This window comes from Corythoichthys intestinalis, chromosome 22 (genome assembly GCF_030265065.1).
Source record: "Corythoichthys intestinalis isolate RoL2023-P3 chromosome 22, ASM3026506v1, whole genome shotgun sequence".
Taxonomy (NCBI): Eukaryota; Metazoa; Chordata; class Actinopteri; order Syngnathiformes; family Syngnathidae; genus Corythoichthys; species Corythoichthys intestinalis.
Window position 1 is genome coordinate 2,041,477 of NC_080416.1, and position 19,548 is coordinate 2,061,024.

The 19,548-nt window shown below is 39.0% G+C and overlaps 2 protein-coding genes and 1 non-coding gene across 3 annotated transcripts; all 3 read right to left on the bottom strand.

Annotated features, from left to right (window-relative positions):
* Positions 1-1,025: 1,025 nt before the first annotated feature.
* On the bottom strand, positions 1,026-5,736 carry nrm (nurim). Its single transcript, XM_057828078.1, has 4 exons — positions 5,273-5,736; positions 2,906-3,099; positions 1,824-2,000; positions 1,026-1,753 (listed from the first exon to the last, which is right to left on the bottom strand). The coding sequence occupies exons 1-4, from the start codon at positions 5,421-5,423 to the stop codon at positions 1,457-1,459; spliced, it is 819 nt and encodes a 272-aa protein (XP_057684061.1). The 5' UTR covers positions 5,424-5,736; the 3' UTR covers positions 1,026-1,456.
* Positions 4,990-5,062, bottom strand: trnak-cuu (transfer RNA lysine (anticodon CUU)). The gene has a single exon. It is a non-coding gene; the product is annotated as a tRNA-Lys (tRNA).
* Positions 5,737-6,944: 1,208 nt separating the features above from the next.
* On the bottom strand, positions 6,945-18,221 carry limd1b (LIM domains containing 1b). The gene is made up of 7 exons (XM_057828079.1): positions 18,163-18,221; positions 17,920-18,021; positions 13,329-13,396; positions 10,238-10,300; positions 7,839-7,969; positions 7,682-7,733; positions 6,945-7,614 (listed from the first exon to the last, which is right to left on the bottom strand). Exons 1-7 carry the CDS (start codon positions 18,194-18,196, stop codon positions 7,531-7,533), a joined length of 534 nt encoding a protein of 177 aa, XP_057684062.1. The 5' UTR covers positions 18,197-18,221; the 3' UTR covers positions 6,945-7,530.
* Between the last annotated feature and the right edge of the window lie 1,327 nt (positions 18,222-19,548).

The window sequence follows — 19,548 nt, forward strand, 5'->3', positions numbered from 1 at the left end:
ATAGCCCTCAATTGCATGGTTGCGCATGGCCCTTTAAAACTTCCATATACCCACCAAAAATGCCCCCCCCCCCAAAATTGTGACAAAAAAAAAAAAAAAAAAACCCCGGCCCCCCCAAAATTGTGACAAACCATAATCCCATTATGCCACATGGCAAAAAAATGCTACATGGCAAATCCATTTTGCCACATGGCAAAAAAATGCCACATGGCAAAAACAATTTTGCCACATGGCAAAAAAAAAAAAAAAAATGCCACCTGGCAAAATCAGTTTTGATTTGATGTTTTCCTCTCAAAAAAAATCCACATGGCTAAATCCATTTGGCCACATGGCAAATACCACTTTTAGTTTGGACGTGCAAGGCCTTCAAGACTTCCATAAACCCCCAAAAATTGGCGCATACCCCCCCCCCCCCCCCCAAAAAAAAAAGTGACAAACCAAAATCCCATTTTGCCACATGGCAAATACCACTTTTGGTTTGGACGTGCATATCCGTCAATTGCATGGATGTGCATGGCCTTCAAAACTTCCATATACCCCCAAATAATGCCACATATCCCCCCCCCCCCCCAAAAAAAAAGAATGTCACAAACCAAAATCCCATTTTGCCACATGGCAAAAAAATGCCACATGGCAAAATTTATTTTGCCACATGGCAAATACCACTTTTGGTTTTCGGCCCTGCTCCCCATTTGAAGGCGCACTGCTCTCAATCTAGTTTTTTATTGGTCGACATCTTGTTCACCTGTCTAATCTTGCTTGTACTTGTGTTGCTCCCTCTAGTGCTCAGTAACGGTATAGTTGCACGGGGTTTATTGATTGTGCTGGAGGCATGAAAACGAAACTATCAGTTCACTATGAGAGGAAAAACAAACAAAAGTAACGTTTAACGCAGGCAACAATTTGAAAACTAGTGGAGTAAAAAGTACAGATACGTGCTGTAAAATGTAAAGAAGTTAAAAGCACCACTTCATATTTGTACTTAAGTAAAGTACAGATACACAAAACTGTGTTTATTACAGGCATGTGTTGTATTACGTACACACAACTTGATTTTCCAAATAATTTTTATTTTCACAACTCCATTCTGTTTTTGTCCATCCAAAATGTTCCAGTCATACTTTTCAAGGCATTTCATTTGTGTCAGTGTATACTACATAGCTAAAACAATTATGTAAAATCTATGAGTTAAATATAAAAAATATAATGCATTCATTCCCAATGTAACTATAATCAACTGTAATTTTCACTGAGTATCCATATTGATAAGCGTTCTTCCTTAAATAAGTGAAAAACAGTTGCATTTTTGTAACCGAATCCTCCTTTTGTTGAAATGCTAATTATCTAGTACATCGTGAAGGTGCAAAAAGGTCAGAGGGGATCATCCAGGTCCAGACACCCAATCAGTTCTAAGACAGTGTTTAAGTTTCGTGTTAAATCAGCAGCGTGACTACTTTCACTTCTCCTTGTGGTCGCCGTCCCGGTTCCAGGTCGCTTCGATAAAGAGCTGCACCTTGCCGCTAAGCTGCTCGCATAGGAACGCTAAATCCTGTTTGTCCAACGACTGTGCCAGGACTAGGTAGACTGACATCGTTAATGCCATGATCAGCCGGTCCAGGGATAAAGCCGGCAGGAGCCACAGCACCACGCCAAACTCCAGGCACACCGGATGGCGGTAGTGAGAGAAGAAGCGCTTAGTTTGGGACGATTTGTAGGAGAGGGGGTCGCCCATCCCCAAACATTGGTAATATACCTAGACAAGAGGCACAGACATAATTGTTTAAGCAAAATTTGAGCGACTTCTGGGTTGTTTTGATGTTTACCTGCTTGATACCCATCAGTTCTGGGTAGTCAAACATCATAAGGACGGTGCAGATGATGGCCCAGCAGAAGAAGTGAACGGTGAAGCAGAACAGAGGGAACCAAACACTCCAAGGTGCTTGGCGCACCGACCAGAGACAGGGGGCGCCAGTTACCGGTTGCCAGTAATGCATCAGAACCTAAGAGTGGAAATGTAACATGAACAAATACTGTATACACAGTGCCCTCCATAATTATTGGCACCCTTGAAAAAGATGTTTTTTAGCTTCTAATATATATATTTTTTCAAATAATATGGGACCATAATGGAAAAAAAGAGAAAAATCCAACCTTCAATACAAGTGCATTCATTCAGTGGGGGAAAAAAATCCCACATAAAGAAAAAATTATTTGAAATCAAATAATGTGTGTCACAATTATTAGCACCCCTGGTGGTAATACTTTGTACAACCCCTTTTGCCAACAAAACAAGGTCTGGGGACTGAGATGGCCATGGGAGGAGCTTGATTTTGTGTCTGGTCAACCATTTCTGTGTAGATTTGGCCATATGTTTAGGGTCATTGTCTTGCTGAAAGACCCAGTGACGACCTATCTTCAGCTTTCGGGCAGAGGGCAACAGATTTTGATTTAAAATGTGCTGGTATTTCAAAGCATTCATGATGCCATGCACCCTAACAAGGTTCCCAGGGCCTTTGGAAGTGAAACAGCCCCACAGCATCACTGACCCACCCCCATACTTCACAGTGGGTATGAGGTGCTTTTCAGCATGCGCATCTTTCGTGGCACGCCAGACCCACTTAGAGTGTTTGTTGCCAAAAAGCTCAATCTTGGTCTCATCTAACCAAAGCACACGGTCCCAGTTGAGCCTGGGACCATCTGGTTTTTTGTGTGGGCAGAAGGCTTTCATGTTCACATTGAAGGGAATATGCATATTGACCCAAACCCATTAATTAAAACACCGATACTGATATTATCATACAAAAAAAGCTTATAGTACCTAAAAACTCTAATTCTAATAATCTGAGGTTTACACTGACTGAATAAAAAGGTACTGGATACCAGTCCATTCTGCTTGTCGCAGTACCTGGAGAGCCAGCGCAGTGGCGAAGCAGTATGCGGTCCTGTTCAGGGAGCCCAGCATCGACTGACAGGCCTGTTTGACGGGCGGCCATGCAAGCAGACTGTGCTGTATGATGAAGACAGCCAGCAGAGCCACATCTACAACCAGAGTCTTGAGGACAGAAGTGTCCCGCAGGGCTTCTGACCATGGTATGGAGTCTTATGAGGTTAATAAAGAGCGGGAGAAAAAGGTCAAACTTAAAACATATACTCAAGCTTTATTTCAGTATTTAAAATAATCATTCAGAATTATTATGTATATAATTCATTCATCTTCTGTGCTCACGAGGGTTGCGGGGGTGCTGGAGCCTATCCCAGCTAACTATAGACAGCAGGTGGAGTATACCCTAAATTGGAAGCCAATCACAAGGCACAAGGAGACATATATTATTATTATTATAAGCCAGTACTTGTCTTTACGTACAGTTCATGTACCGCCAAGACGTCAGAACAATCTCATTTGAGGCTTAAATAATTTTTTTTTCAGGTTCATAGTCTTTTTCTGGTGAATATATTCTTTTACGGTATAATTAGCAGTATTTATTTAGTATATGTATATTTCTTATATTATTTTTATAGCCAATTAAAATCTTTAAGAGAGGAAGAACTGTGTAGCAAGTCATTGGAAGGGCAGTTACGTGGTCTTCACTTGCTGGTAAAAAAAAAAAAAAAAAAGTAGCAAAACGTTTTTCTTTTGATTTCAAATTGCCACATAGTATGAAACTATGTCAGAAAGAAAGAAAATATAACGATAGAAAAATAAATAATATGGAACTACGTTAAAAAAAGAAAGTAGTTACAAAGATAGAATAAGAAATAAGCGTATGAAAATGCGTCATTATGAAAGAAGTTACATAGAATGAGAAATGGAAAAAAAGCAATAGCCTAAGGAGGGGCTCGAACCCCCAACCCTGCGATTAAGAGTCTCATGCTCTACCGATTTAGCTCCTGAGAGGAAGGTTCATTCTTTGGAATGGCAGCCAATAGCGCTCTCCCATTTCTTGAAATGGTAGCCAATAGCGTTCTTCCATTTCTTGAAATGGCAGCCAATAGCGTTCTCCCATTTCTTGAAATGGCAGCCAATAGCGTTCCATGGTGTAAAATGGCAAATGTAAGTCATCTGTTTTGTCTTTATATCCCATTATATAACTCTCCAGTGATACAATTGCTCAATTAAATGGAGCGACACGATCGGGAATCGAACCCACGTTAGTCGTTCATTCTTTGGAATGCCAGCCAATAACAGCGTTCTCCCATTTCTTGAAATGGCAGCCAATAGCGTTCTCCCATTTCTTGAAATGGCAGCCAATAGCGTTCCATGTTGTAAAATAACCAATAGCGTTGCGTGTTACTCAACGTGGCAGCCAATGGCAATACGAGTTGCGTCGTAAGTCCCAGACAAGGATGGATTGCAATTTTCAGACGGACGGCCTACGACGAAATAATTAAAAACGGTGAGTTTATTTCAAAGTTAAGGCTTTTACCCTATATCCTGTTATTTAAAAGAACAACAAAACGCGTTATTGTACTTTTTAAGAGGGTAAACGTAGTAAAATAAACCCAATTCAATGTCTTTTATGTTCCAACAAGTGAATGTTCTTTACTCGCCTGAGTTATGCTACTAGCTAGCCTGTTGTCTTAAAAAGTACTCCGTCCGTGTTGTTTACTTGTTAGTGAATTGAGTTACTGACCTGTTGTTTTAAATAGTCCAATGATCAATAGTTTTTGTAATTATTTAATAATTAATGTAATTATTGTAGATTAAAATGTTTTCTTGTTAATTCATTGACATCTAGTTATTATTGGTTTGCACATTTTACAACAACATCTATGGGCCAAAATGCTTTGAAAATGAAAACAAGAACAGCAGGGAAGGAAAATACTCATACATCATTTAAAACAGAAATAACATATACAAATGATACAATGAAATTCAAACATTTCTAATAATTAATGCATGGGAACAGTCACTAAAGTAACAAAACCTGATTATGAAACTACGTCATAAAGAATTTGCAAAGATGGAATGAGAACTGGACAAAAAGCAATCGCCCAACGTGGGGCTCGAACCCACGACCCTGAGATTAAGAGTCTCATGCTCTACCGACTGAGCTAGCCGGGCGGCTGACAACATAGTAGGTTGCGGATCGTATACAAAGGCAGCCGACAAGTCCGATGTACAGTAGAAGTGTCACGTCTGTACTAATCGTGATGACATACCGGCAAAGGATGTCGCAAATACGCCCTGTACATTGCTACTTTGAAGACTGTTTCACTGATAAAAGTTTGCACGAGATAACTCAACTCCTTACTAGTTTAATGGAATCTTTACCTTGGCAGAGTGTCGTTTCTCCGGTGATGTTATGGTAAATGGCTCGAAATGATATAAAGCGGATAAAATCTGCACCAGATATGAAAACAAAGGCAAAATTCAACAAAGATACGGTGCACAGAGCACAGCCACGGAACGTGAGTGACGCCATTTCAACTGCGGTCTCTTATCTTTATTTCAAATTGAGCTGTCTTCCGGGACGCGAACGTGTCATTTGCAAATAGCGACACAGGATGTCGCTGTTTCAAAACTTCTAAATAGAAAAAAAATCCATATTACTAAATACAATATTTTAGTTTATTCAATACCATCTACAGCAGGGGTCCCCAAAATTTTTCCTGTAAGGGCCACACAACTTTTCCCTTCTCTGATGAGGGGCCGGGGTCAGTTTGTAACAGAAAAGGTGTGACGATTGCAGGAGTGCCTAAATGTAAAAATGTATTGTTTTTCAGAAAGCCACAATCAAATAACCCTTTCTGTACGGTGGCCGAGAGGTGTCAGGCGAAATGCAAAGTCCAAACACTTTGCAAATAGAAAAAAGCACGAAACCAAATTGTAAACACTTTGCAAAAGTAAAAAGCACGAATGCAAACTGCCACAACACGATCCCCAATTCCTAAAGCGCGATTGCAAATTGGCAAAAGCACGAACCCCAATTGTCACAACACGACAGCAAATGGCTTGTAGCACGAATGCAAACGGCTCACAGCACAGCAGCAAAATCACGCAACACAACAGCAAGAGGATGAGCCGGAAGTTAAAAAAAAAAAAAAAAAAGAAGACGACGACACTTTATACACTTTATATGTGCTTTGTGACCATCTATACGGACCTCCATGAAGTTGCCCCCCCATCAGACGCAAATCTATATAAAAATGATGTCAATCCTTTGTGCTACAACGGTTTTGTTGATACAGTATTATGCTTTTATAGAGATATTAATTTCGAGTGGTGAGGTCACTCGTAGCTTTTCCTCAGTTTAGCTCCCGCGGCTAATAGAGCGTACCAACTCTCTCAATAACAGAGGGGTGTCCTAATAACTAGCACGAGCATAGCACACTTCTGGTCCATTTTGCAGTAAATTGGGGGGCTTGAGATATTGATTTCGAGTGATGACGTCCCTCTAAGTGTCTAAGTGTCGTCTTTTTTTTTTTTTTAAACTTCCGGGTCATCCTCTTGCCGTTGTGTTGCGTGATTTTGCTGCTGTGCTGTGAGCCGTTTGCTGTTGTGCTACGAGCTATTTGCTGTCGTGTTGTGGCAGTTGGGATTCGTGCCTTTGCCAATTTGCAATCGCGGTTTTGGAATTGGGGATCGTATTGTGGCAGTTTGCATTCATGCTGCGAGCCATTTGCTGTCGTGCTGTGGCAATTGGGGTTCGTGCTTTTGCCAATTTGCAATCGCGCTTTAGGAATTTGGGATCGTGTTGTGGCAGTTTGCATTTGTGATTTTTTCTTTTGCAAAGCGTTTGCAATTTGGGTTCGTGCTTTTTTCTATTTGCAAAGTGTTTGGACTTTGCATTTCGCCTGACACCTCTCGGCCACCGTATTTCTGGGTCCTTCATGGAACAAATGTAAATAAAATAAGAATAATAATATAATATAATACAATATAATATAATAATGAATAATAATAACTCTATTAATTAAATAGATAATAACCAAATAACCCTCTCTTGGTTCTTCACAGAAAAAAGCCAGGAAATAAATAACACTACTGAAAGAAAAAAAAACATTTTTTTTTGTTCAGGGGGCCGGACCAAATGTGGCAGCGGGCCATATCCGGCCCGCAGGCCGTAGTTTGGGGCCCCCTGATCTACAGTGATAAATCCATTTGAAATAACGTTCTGAACAAGTAACGCCTTGAAAAAATAATTGGCGTGCTAATAACTCAAAAACTATAAACAGATGGAAATTCTAATTTTAAACCTATTTTCTTGCATTAAAAAACATTTTGGATGGAATATTATAATGAATCGAGTTGGATGTTTATTCCTTTTGTTTGCTGTATATTACAGAATTTAAATGAAAAGCCATGAAACTGTGAATTTTGTGCGTAGTGGACCAGGGAGCAATTTTTAAAAATTTAAATACACAAATGAATTCAGTTTTTCACAGTATTTACACATGTTGATCGAACTTGTATTCAGCATGGTCTCGTTTTCTGTTTAAACTTCTGCTTTTCCTTTCGGTGTTACCCTTCAGAGGCCGGATTTATGGCACAAAATAGTGATATCATTGATTTGATATACGAGCTCATCTTCAAACAAAGTCGACGTCACATCCGAAGCACTCCGCGTGGTAGTTTTTGTTGAATGAAACCACTCGAATGGACTCAGTGCAACCCTGAAAAACAACAAATGTTTTCTGAAATGTTCACAATAAACATAATTGATTAAGAATAACGGCTCACCTCCGTCGGCAGTATGGGTTTATTACAAGTGGCACAGCACGGAGCCTGCACCCTGAAACCACCAACATGTTCAGCCAGTCTTACGGCTTAGTCATTTGTCGCAATAAATGGGTGTGACCCATTATCCGGTGTGGCACTCAATAGCGAATCTACTTACTTGTGGTAGTCTTTGATACAGTAAACCTTGTTGTCTGTGCCCACAGTGAAGGGTAGATCCTGCAGGCTCTGTCTACAAACAGCACAGCGGAAACAAGCCGGGTGGTACGACTTCCCGAGAGCTTGAAGGACCTGCTGGTGCACAAACACTTGAGATTAATCCTATTTATACAAAAATACACGGATATGTACTGTATCAACTCAATGCCGGCCCTTAGCATAGGTGAGCAAGGCGGTTGCGTTGAGCGCCATCTTTTGGAGGGGGTGCCAAATTGCTTCGGGTGGAAAAAATACCCATGCTACACTTCTCGAACGTTTTCTAACAAATCAAATACATTTCAGTATGCTACATCATAGACTTCATAATGATATTGACGGGATGCGGGGCCGATTAATACGGGGCCTGCATTGTTGGCGTGGCTGTCAAAGCTGACTGAGCAGAATCACAGACAAAGCTTTTTTTGCTGAAAATTCGTTTTGAATAAATGCTTTAATCCTTAATTTTTTTACAGATATGGACGTAAAATAGTCTCGATTCTTGGTTAGAGTAAAAAAAAAAAAAAAAGTGTAGTTAGCATTTATTTTATGCAAATATGTCGAAGTACAATGCTAGGCTGTTAGTCAATGTGCTGGCTGCCATATGTAAACAGAGCTTTTCTGGTGAAAATTCTTGTGAATAAATGCTGAAATCCCAGAATTCTTCATAGATATGGACATAAAACGGTCTCGATTCTTGTTTTAAAACAACAAAAAAAAACAACAAAAAATAACGTGCAGTTAGCATTTATTTTATGTAAATATGTTGGAAGTACAATGCGAGTCTGTTAGTGAATGTGGCTAGCGGTCGCCTTATGTAAACAGAGCTTTCCCGGTGAAAATTCTTGTGAATAAATGCTTAAGTCCCTTAATTATTTATAGATATGGACATAAAACAGTCTAGATTCTTGGTTAAAAGCAAAAAAACAAACAAACAAAGAAAACGTGCAGTTAGCATTTATTTTACGTAAATATGTCGAAGTACCATGCTAGTCTGTTAGCCAATGTGGCGGCCGCCATATGCGATCAGAGCTTTTCCTGTGAAAATTCTTGTCAATAAATGCTTAAATCCCTGAATTATTCATAGATAGGGACGTAAAACAGTCTCGATTCTTGGTTAAAAAAAAACAAAAAACCATGCAGTTAGCATTTTACGTAAATATGCCGAAGAATGATGCTAGTCCGTAGCAGTTAATGTCTCCCATTGATTTTTTCCCACGTTTCAAAATGCATGCAAGGTACGAAAAATAGAATAATTACCTTAAATCCTCAAATAAATCACTACTGGGACAATCCTTCCTGTTTTATGCATTACAGCTTTCGTACTTTTATACAGAAATTATTTTTTAACAGAGAAGGACAATACAGTTTGAGGGGGGAGCTTCACTTACAGCATCAGAGGGTACGAACTACACTAAAAAGTTTTTGTGTTTCAGTTTGTGGAGTGAAGCTGTGGAATAAACTATATGAGGGGCTCAAGCAATGTCCAAGCATGACCCAGTTTAGGAAGTGGTACAAGCACATGGTTTTCACTGGGTATAGGGAAGAGGAAGGGGTTAAATTATAGGGGGTATTCACATATCTGTTATTGGCTAAGTCCTGTTTATTTTTGTTTATCTTGCATCTTTTGTATATGGTTATTTAGTTTATTTCATTGTTAATATGAGGACTAGTTACATAGGGCGGACAGATATAATTAAGGAATAGAAATGGGGGGTAGGTTTTTAATAAGCAAATGCTTCATCCTACTCCTTTTTGGACACAATGAATAAATTCTGATCTTGTTTATTATTATCATTATTATTATTGTCTTAACTATTGTTTCTGTTATCTCGAGAATATCATTGGTTCTGTCTGATTTTAAAAAAAAAAAAAATCATTTAGTTTTTCGTTTTTTTTGTTTGTTTGTCTATTATTTTAATTTTTTTCTCATGCCCAAATAAAGCATTCATTCATTCATTTTCAACCTAAATCCGGCGTTTGATCGCTGCATGTGACCGACTGCTAATAAATGAAGCGGAGTGTGGGACGGCCCCCTTCGGGATGGCGTGACGCAGTCAATGGGGAATGTGTCACGTCAATATATTATGAAGTCTATGCAAGGGCAGCCAAAAACAATACTGATGCACAGTCCAGATACCTATAAAAGAATTTACATTGCCACGTTAATTTATGCAAGATATGAATAGCGTGCCGGTATGCAATTTAAATAGTTATATAGGTAAAGCCATTCTTTCTTTAGATGCACTCAGAAAATAAGTTAAGTGAAAGCAGACAATCCTTTTGGAGGGGTGGGGGGCTTCTAGCTACATTTTTGCCTAGGGGACCTAGTCACTCAGGGCCGGCCCTGTATACACAACTCACCATATCTGTGATTAACTGATCACAGCTGTAGCACATTTCAGGGGATGGATGAACTCCTGAGAACTGCATGTAATAAAAGTACAACTGACGATGATATAATTGTTGGGATATAACACAGTGACAGCATACTGCTGACCAAAGGTATTGGCACCCCTGCTATTCAATTTCTACCAGAAAATGATTGCAATTACAAATGCTTTGGTAGTAATATCTTCATGTATTTTGCTTGCAATGAAAAAATCAAGTTAAATCATTATCATTTTACTCAAAACTCCAAGTATGGGCCGGACAAAAGTATTGGCACCGTCAGCCTAATACTTGGTAGCACAACCTTTAGACAAAATAACAGCGAACAATCACTTCTGGTATCCATCAATGAGATTCTTACAATGCTCTGCTAGGATTTTAGATCATTCTTCTTTGGCCAACTGCTCCAGGTCTCTGAGATTTGAAGGGTGCCATTTTCAGATTTCTCCACAGGTGTCCAATGGGATTCAGGTCTGGACTCATTGCTGGCCACTTTAGAAGTCTCCAGTGCTCTCTCTCAAATCATTTTCTAGTGTGTTTTGGGTCATTGTCCTGCTGGAAGATCCATGACCTCTGAGGGAGTCCCAGCTTTCTCACACTATCCCCTACATTAATTTGTTGGTAGTCTTCTGATTTAATAATGCCATGCACGCAGTCAAGCAGTCCAGTGCCAGAAGTAGCAAAGCAACCCCAAAACATCAGGGAACCTCCACCATGTTTGACTGTGTGTTGTTTTCATTGAAGACCTTGTTTTCCCCCCCTGTAAACTCTTATGTTGATGCCTTTTTCCCAAAAAGCTCTACTTTTATCTAATCTGACCAGAGAACATTCTTCCAAAACATTTTTGCCTTTCTCAGGAAAGTTTTGCCAAACTCCAGCCTGGCATTTTTTATGTATCTGGGTCAGAAGTGGGGTCTTCCTGGGTGTCACTTTTCATTCAGACGCCAACCGATAGTACGGGTTGACACTGTTGTACCCTCGGACTGCGGGACAGCTTGAACTTGTTAGGAAGTTAGTCGAGGTTCTTTATCCACCATCCGCACAATCTTTCGTTGAAATCTCTCGTCGATTTTTCTTTTCCGTCCACATCTAAGGTGGTTAGCCACAGTGCCGTGGGCTTTACACTTATTGATGACACTGCGCACGGTAGTCAGTGTTGAAATTCGCCCCCCGGCCAAGACGCACGGAAACAGCGACAGCCAAAACAAGTGCCGCTCGGCCGATGCTGCCTCCGCGCGCGCCAACCGGGAAGGCAGAACTTCGCGCGTTCTCTTCTTATTTTTAACCCTTTGTACTGACTCCATGTTTCAAAAGTTTGAAAAAGATTTGCCGAAAGCAGGTTGACAACTTATTTGTCGACAATGGTCAAAAACAAGGCAAAAAACAGACGACGGAGGGACAATTCTGGATCTAAAACAAGGCTACATGTTTCTGAGCAGCAAAATCTGTGTTATCTCAGTGTCCAGTCTTTTTAAAGTCCTTGATGAAGCGGGCCGTGCTGAAGGTGTGTCTGAAGGTGTGTCTGGGCGTTGCTTTTGGGTCTTCCCCTCTGTGGCCGGTTTTGGGCGGCATAGGTTCGTACGCGGATGGGACGCCCGCTATCAACTTTGTTGTCCGGGCTGGCTTGTACTTGTTTTAGGACAAAGCGCTTTGTCCTTGGAGTTTGCTGGGAGAGCTGATTGCAAGAGTTGGTGCGTCAATCTTGTTCGTGACGCACGCGTTGGGCTTCTGTGATAAGACGGCGTTGTGTATCTCTTCTATTTCTTCTCATTAAACTATGGTGTACTATTTATTTTATATTAGTAGTGCAGTCCTACCGTAGATATGAAGATGATACTATTTCCTGATAAATTATATTACGTGTGTTAGAGTAATGCAAACAGTTCGATGGTGCCTACAAGAACCTGTACCATTCTTTCTCATCTCCCCCTCATTAGCCCGGATAAGGTGATTCACTTTACTGTGTCAAAGGGCATGTAGTGGAGTCTGCTTAAACAATAGTTAGATGAACGTGTTAGACTAATGCAAACAATTATGTGGTGTGTGCGATGACGGTATCTTTTCCCTTCAACAGAGTAACATTCAGGTCTTTGGAGATGGACTTGTATTCTTGAGATTGCCCATACTGCCTCACAATTTTGCTTCTCGAGTCCTCCCAAGACAGTTCTTTGGTCTTCTTTCTTTTCTCCATGCCCGATGTTGTACACACAATGACACAGGACAGAGGTTGGGTCAACTTTAATCCATTTTAACTGGCTGGAAGTGTGATTTAGTTATTGCCACCACCTGTTATGTGCGAGAGTAAGTAACAGGTGCTGTTTATTACACAAATTAGAGAAGCATCACATGATTTTTCAAAGGGTGCCAATACTTTTGTCCGGCCCATTATTGGAGTTTTGTGTAAAATGATAATGATCCCCCCCCCCCCATTTTCTTTTGTGTGTTTTTCATTGCAAGCAAAATAAATGAAGATACTACTACTACAGCATTTGTAATTGCAATCATTTTCTGGGAGAAATTGAGCATTATCTGACAGAATTGCAGGGGTGCCAGTACTTTTGGCCAGCAGTGCATATGTGTGTACACTGTGTACGCATGAACAAAATTGTTGGTGCTCATTCTTTAAAGCACTCAATGGTCACTGAAATAACACTGAGCTTCTTGCAGAACGTCCTTTGGATAAATGAGATATAACTGGAGCTATTTGGCAAGTCAAATGAGCTCTATTTTTATAAATGCGAAAAAAAAAAAAAAAAGGCAGATGAAGAAAAAAACACTGCACCGATTGTGATACAGGGAGGAAGCTCGGTGGTTCTCTGATGCTGTTTTTTGGGGGGATCTGGTACAATGTGCCTTGAATCTGTGACTTGTGACTCTCATTCAACAAAATAATAACCCACAAAAGCACAGATAAAAACACCAAAAAGCATCTGTAGAAGCTGAAACATTCAAAATTTCACTTGTAATATCTGGTCAATTTATACTTTAGTCAGTGAACATTGTGGCTGTCTCTTTCTTTAACCAAAGGGTACCAACAATTTTATGTCTCTTGCTGTCTACTTACATAAAAATCCTCTTCGCAATAGATACTTCCAGTCACTGTATAGAATGGCTTGCCTTGAAGATTTTTACCTAATGGGAAAACAATCCAATTGACTACACAATTAAAGAGAACTCGAGCAGGGTTGATTTCATTTTATCCAATTAAAAACAACATAAATGTATTGTTTGACCTTATTATTTGCTAGACTTACATAACGTAACAAAATTACAAATTCATTTGAAGTCATTTAATACTGATTACATGTTTGGAGTGGTGTAGATGTGCATTAAAGCGATTTCTGAAATGATGGTTTGCCTGTTTAGCAAAAAAAAAAAAAATTTATATTAGGCGTGGTCTGTCACTTTAAAGCTTTAACTTTAAAAGCATTAATGTATGTATTTAACTATATTTGCAGAGCTTTAAATCCGGCAGACTGATATTATTTGAAATACAATTTGTAATATAATGATTTCTTTTAAGCAACACTAGGTAACTTTTCACCCTTTATAAAATATTTTAATAACATTTGTAATGATATGTCGACTGACAACTAGTTGAAGGACACCTCTTTTATATCATGAGTAGGGTTGTTCCGATCATGTTTTTTTGCTCCCGATCCGATCCCGATCGTTTTAGTTTGAGTATCTGCCGATCCCGATATTTCCCGATCCGATTGCTTTTTTTTTTTGCTCCCGATTCAATTCCAATCATTCCCGATAATTTTTCCCGATCATATACATTTTGGCAATGCATTAAGAAAAAAAATGAATAAAAGTCGGACGAATATAAATATTCAACATACAGTACATAAGTACTGTATTTGTTTATTATGACAATAAATCCTCAAGATGGCATTTACATTATTAACATTCTTTCTGTGAGAGGGATCCACAGATAGAAAGACTTGTGACTTTGTATATTGTGACTAAATATTGCCATCTAGTGTATTTGTTGAGCTTTCAGTAAATGATACTGTAGCCATGGCCAAATGCATGATGGGAAGTGGATCCATGACTGTGTAGTGCTACCAATTCATAAATCTTCTCTGCGTTGGGAAATAATTTAAGGTGTTAAGAAAAAGATCAATTGCTACCTTGCTTCCCCACATTGCTTCCCATGATATTTCTAATCGTAGGGAGAGGGACTGTAAGGCTTAAGCCAATTAAAAAAAAGGCTCCAAAGGCTGCCAAAATTCACTCTACTAATTTTATGCTGCCTTTAATCGCTCTATATAGGTAAAACGGCGCCATTACAGATTGAGCGCGACAATCCGTGAGTGGGTCGTGCAGCGCATGCAATAATTGCATTAAATATTTTAACGTGTTACATTTTTTAAATAATTAATTACCGCCGTTATCGAGATAAATTTGATAACCCTACCTTAAGCCTAAAGACTCTGGATGAGTGTAACATATTATGTCTGTAATGTTAAATACAATTAGAAAACGATTTAATTAGAAAATATATATTAAAAAAAGGCATGGCCGATAGTTTTTTGCCAATTCCGATACTTTGAAAATAACGTGATCGGATCCCAATCGGACCAATCGGGACTTCTCTAATCTTGAGGCATAGACTTCATGATGTATTGACATGACACATTCCCCATTCACTGTGTCAAGGGGGCTGTCCAAAACTCCGCTTCATTTACTAGCAGTCGGTCACATGCAGCGATCTAACACCGGATTTAGGTTGAAAAAAATACGAAAGCTGTACCGCATACAAACAGGACGGATTGTCTCAGGAGTGATTTGTTCGAAGATTCAAGGTAATTGTTCTATTTTTCGTACCTTGCATGCATTTTGAAACGTGAAAAAAATCAGCGGGAGAAATTAGCCGCTACAGCATTGGCATTATACTTGGCAATATGTACGTAAAATACATGCTAACTGAATGTTTTTTTTTTTTTTTTTGCCTTTAACCAAGAATCAAGACTGTTTTACGTTCATATCTATAAAGAATTCTGGGATTTAAGCATTTATTCACACAAATTTTCAGTGGAAAAAACTTTGTTTACACATGGCGGCCGCTAATTGCCTGACTGACTAGCTTCATAGTTCTCAATATTTACGTAAAATAAATGCTACCTGCACAGTGTTTTTGCTTTCACCCAAGAACTGAGACTGTTTTACGTCCATATCTCTAAAGAATTAAGGGATTTAAGCATTTATTCACAAGAATTTTCAGTGGAAAAAGCTCTTTGTTTACATATGGCGGCTGCTAATTCCCTTACTGACTAGCCTCATAGTTCGCAATATTTACATAAAATAAATGCTACTTTCACGGTTTTTTGCTTTTAACCAAGAACCAAGACTGTTTTACATCCATAGTCGATGCTAACGCTTTCGCGCAAACAAGTCGCAAAAGGAAAAATTGCTTCTGCAACAACCTCCAACACCGGGAAAAGTGCGAAGTGTCACCACGTAAAAAATGTTTTGTTTTTTATTACACCATCCCTTGTATTATAGGCAAATTGCAGCTTTAGGAATATCTAAAAAGGTTGTTTACCAGATTGTCTGCCTGAGCGGTCCACTGTCCAACAAAGCCAAGGCAGCCCTGCCCTGCAAACACTCAAGATGCATATTGGAGCAATCCAACCCTGTGGTTTTGCGAGTGTGAATGGGACTGATTAATTACCTGACTTGTTTTGGCGAACACTTCAGGCTTCGGCAGAGGCCAAGTGTTCGCCGAAACATATCAGGCAATTAAACCATTTACTAGAGACGATTGATCGGGTCCGATCACGTCATTTTCAAAGTATCTGAATCGGCAAAAAAATATCGGACATGCCTTTGTTTAATATATATATATTTTAATTAAATTGTTTTGTAATTGTATTTAACGTTACAGACAAAATGTCTTACACTCATCCAGAGTCTTTAGTTTTGGCTTAAACTAGGGCTATCATGTCACGTTCAGTCTGTAATTGCACCGTTTTACGTATACATAGAGTTAAAAGGCAACGTTAATGGAGTAGAGAGAATTGGCAGCCTTTGTAGCTTTTTTTTAATTGGCTAAAGCCTTACAATCCCTCTCTCAACAATTAGAAATATCGTGGGAAGCAATGTGGGGAAGAAAGGTAGTAGTTGATCTTTTTCTTAACACCCTATTTAATTTCCCAACGCAGAGAAGATATATCAATTGGTACCACTACGCACAGTCATGGTTGCACTTCCCATCATGCATTTGGGCAGAAGTTAAATGGCTACAGTATCATTTACTGAAAGCTCAACAAATACACTAGATGGCAATATTTAGTCACAATATACAAGGTCACATTTATCTTTTAAGAATTACAAGTCTCTCTATCGGTGGATCCCTCTCACAGAAAGAATGTTAATAATGTAAATGCCATCTTGAGGATTTATTGTCATAATAAACAAATACAGTACTTATGTACTGTATGTTGAATGTATATATTCGTCCGAGTTGTATTCTTTTTTTTCTTAATGCATTGCCAAAATGTATATGATCGGTAAAAATTATCGGGAATGATTGGAATTGAATCGGGAGCAAAAAAAAGCAATCGGATCGGGAAATATCGGGATCGGCAGATACTCGAACTAAAACGATCCGGATCGGATCGGGAGCAAAAAAACACGATCGGAACAACCGTACTAATTATTGTCTGGGATGAAAGAAAAATTCGACTAATCTGTAAGTGTTGGCAAAATGAACTCAATACAACCACTACCGTTTTTGTCCATCGGCGTCGCTAAAATCAACCAAAACTGAAAAGTTACCAAGTGTTGCTTTAAATCAGACATGTCCAAAGTCCGGCCCGGGGGCCAAATCCGGCCCGTGGTCAAATTTCATCCGGCCCCCAGCCTGTGTCATAAAATCAATAATGTCTGGCCCGCACACAGACCTAATAAATTTGTCAGCAGTACTGCTACCAGCATATGAAGTAGCTTACACACTAAATGCTGCTCCTCATTTACCCACTAAAAGGCAGCAGCACTCTAAGCAACATTACCCCGTGTGACCCCTTACTTCCAATTTTCTAAAATGGCGACAATCAACAAAAAAAAAAAAAAAAGAAAGAAAAAAGAAAAAAAAAAAGTTGACTGTGTCGGCCAACGCTTCAAGGATAGGTGGAAATTGGACTATTTCTTCACTAAAATACGCAATATGCAAAATACCTCATTTGCAAAGAGACAGTCGCTGTTTTTAAAGAGTTCGATGTGAGGCGATATTACTAAACACGACATGCTGACATGAATGACAAGATTACAGGGAAGATGCGTAGCGAGATATTGAAGCAACTTAAAGCTAGTTTAATTTTACAGCAGCAGTATTTCGCTAGTTGCAAGTTTTTGTGGAAATTATTAATTAAAAAATAAAAATAAAGCAAATGTGACACACAGAATGGCTTGCTAAAATTTACATAAATATATTGTTCTACGTAAAGGATGTCAGCCAAGGTCGGCCCCCCACATTTTTACCACACCGATTCTGGCCCCCTTTGCAAAAAGTTTGGACAACCCTGCTTTAAATCAAATAAAGACAACAAAAACACATCAGTGTCACTAGAGTAGAGAGTAGACCTATACAGTTTCATCTCACTACAAATGATGTAATAGTGTTCTTTGTTTTTGTTGAAGCAACTCACTACAAACACAGCAGGTGAAACAACTTTGATGGAATATTTGTCCCATGGCGCGGCAGGCTTTTCCTCCACCATACACCTCTTTGCTGCATTTTGCACACTGACCTTCAAAAAGCACACAATAACACACATCTTAATTCAGAACAGTGGCACAATTGTAAAGTCTACCTACACAAGTGCACAGACTAGATCAATACAAAACATTACGGATAGGACAATATTCATAATGAGGAAGTCCCATCTTACCAAAATAACATTTGGAACTGTCACTAGTGTCCATGTCCTCCTTTATCCAAGTTGTCTTTCCTTGGCAGTCAGGCGGTTTAATTTTGGACAGACAGCTGAAAGGAGACCTGCCTTCCCAGATTATGATTGGTACTATTGGTCTTACTGGCAGGGAGGGTGCATGGGGAGGCGCAGAGGTTCACCCTACCCTCCATTCACACAACTCATAGTGTGAAGTAATCTTACACTCTCCCTTTAAATATTGCTGGTTCATCAAATGCATTATTATCATTAACATGGAACTCAAACCTACAGTGGTATGAAAAAGTATCTGAATTCTGAACCTTTTGGAATTTCTCACATTTCTGCATAAAATCACCGTCAAATGTGGTCTGGTCTTTGTCAAAATCACATAGATGAAAAAAACAGTATTTGCGTTAACCCTTTAACACCTAAGCCTATTTTGGCCGAATTTGCATGCATTTGATGTTGCCTTTATATTTCAAAGAAAAAAATGTTTACAATGGCCAAGTTGGGTCCCTTTTTTCAGGACACCTTGAATTTCATGTCTAAACGGTTGTTTTCTTCACTGACCAATTATAATCCACATTTTGGACCCAAAAAGACAACAACAAAAAATCCCAAAATCTTTTTTCAAAATTTGTAATGTTGATGTCCCATTGACAACCAAACATGCTCGACCAACCGTTTTGAAGCTTGATAATATTTATTCAACTTGTTAGGATACACATTCAGTAGAAAAAAATAAGATTGAATAGTTTTATGTTTGACAATTCAACACAAACAGCAGGTGTGGTCATAGGCGTTTTTGGCCTTTACACATATTATAGTCAAAACAGGTTACATACTGTGCAAAATAGTGAGAAAAAAAATTATATCTATCATCTAGCACAAAAAAGGGTTTGGAGGATATCTCTTTGTGAAGTTAGGTGTTGTATCCATCACCTTACCAACGTACATGCAATCAAGCTTCTCGAACACACATCTACATAAAAATTAAAAAGATTATAGTGAAGAAAAAATATATGTAACATTGAAAAAAGTATTTTAAAAAATATTGACAAGTAGTTTAGTTCATTCAAATTTTTCAGGCATGCGACCCAATATATATATATATATATATATATTTTTTTTTTTGCGCACTCAATAAAGCTTCTTCTTGAACAGGTCACGGAGCTGCGTCACCACACACAACGTCACACAGCCTACTCTTTCGCCATTTGCGCGCTGCTGTCACTTCTACTCGCCGAGACGCCGACTCATCCCAAGAAAGCATCATCTTCTTCCTTAAGTTAATGAAATAATGCATTAGCTTGGGCTAAATGTAGTTTTATATTCATTCTGCATGTTTCAAAGTTGCTTGCTCAAACCAACCGGCCGTTGCTT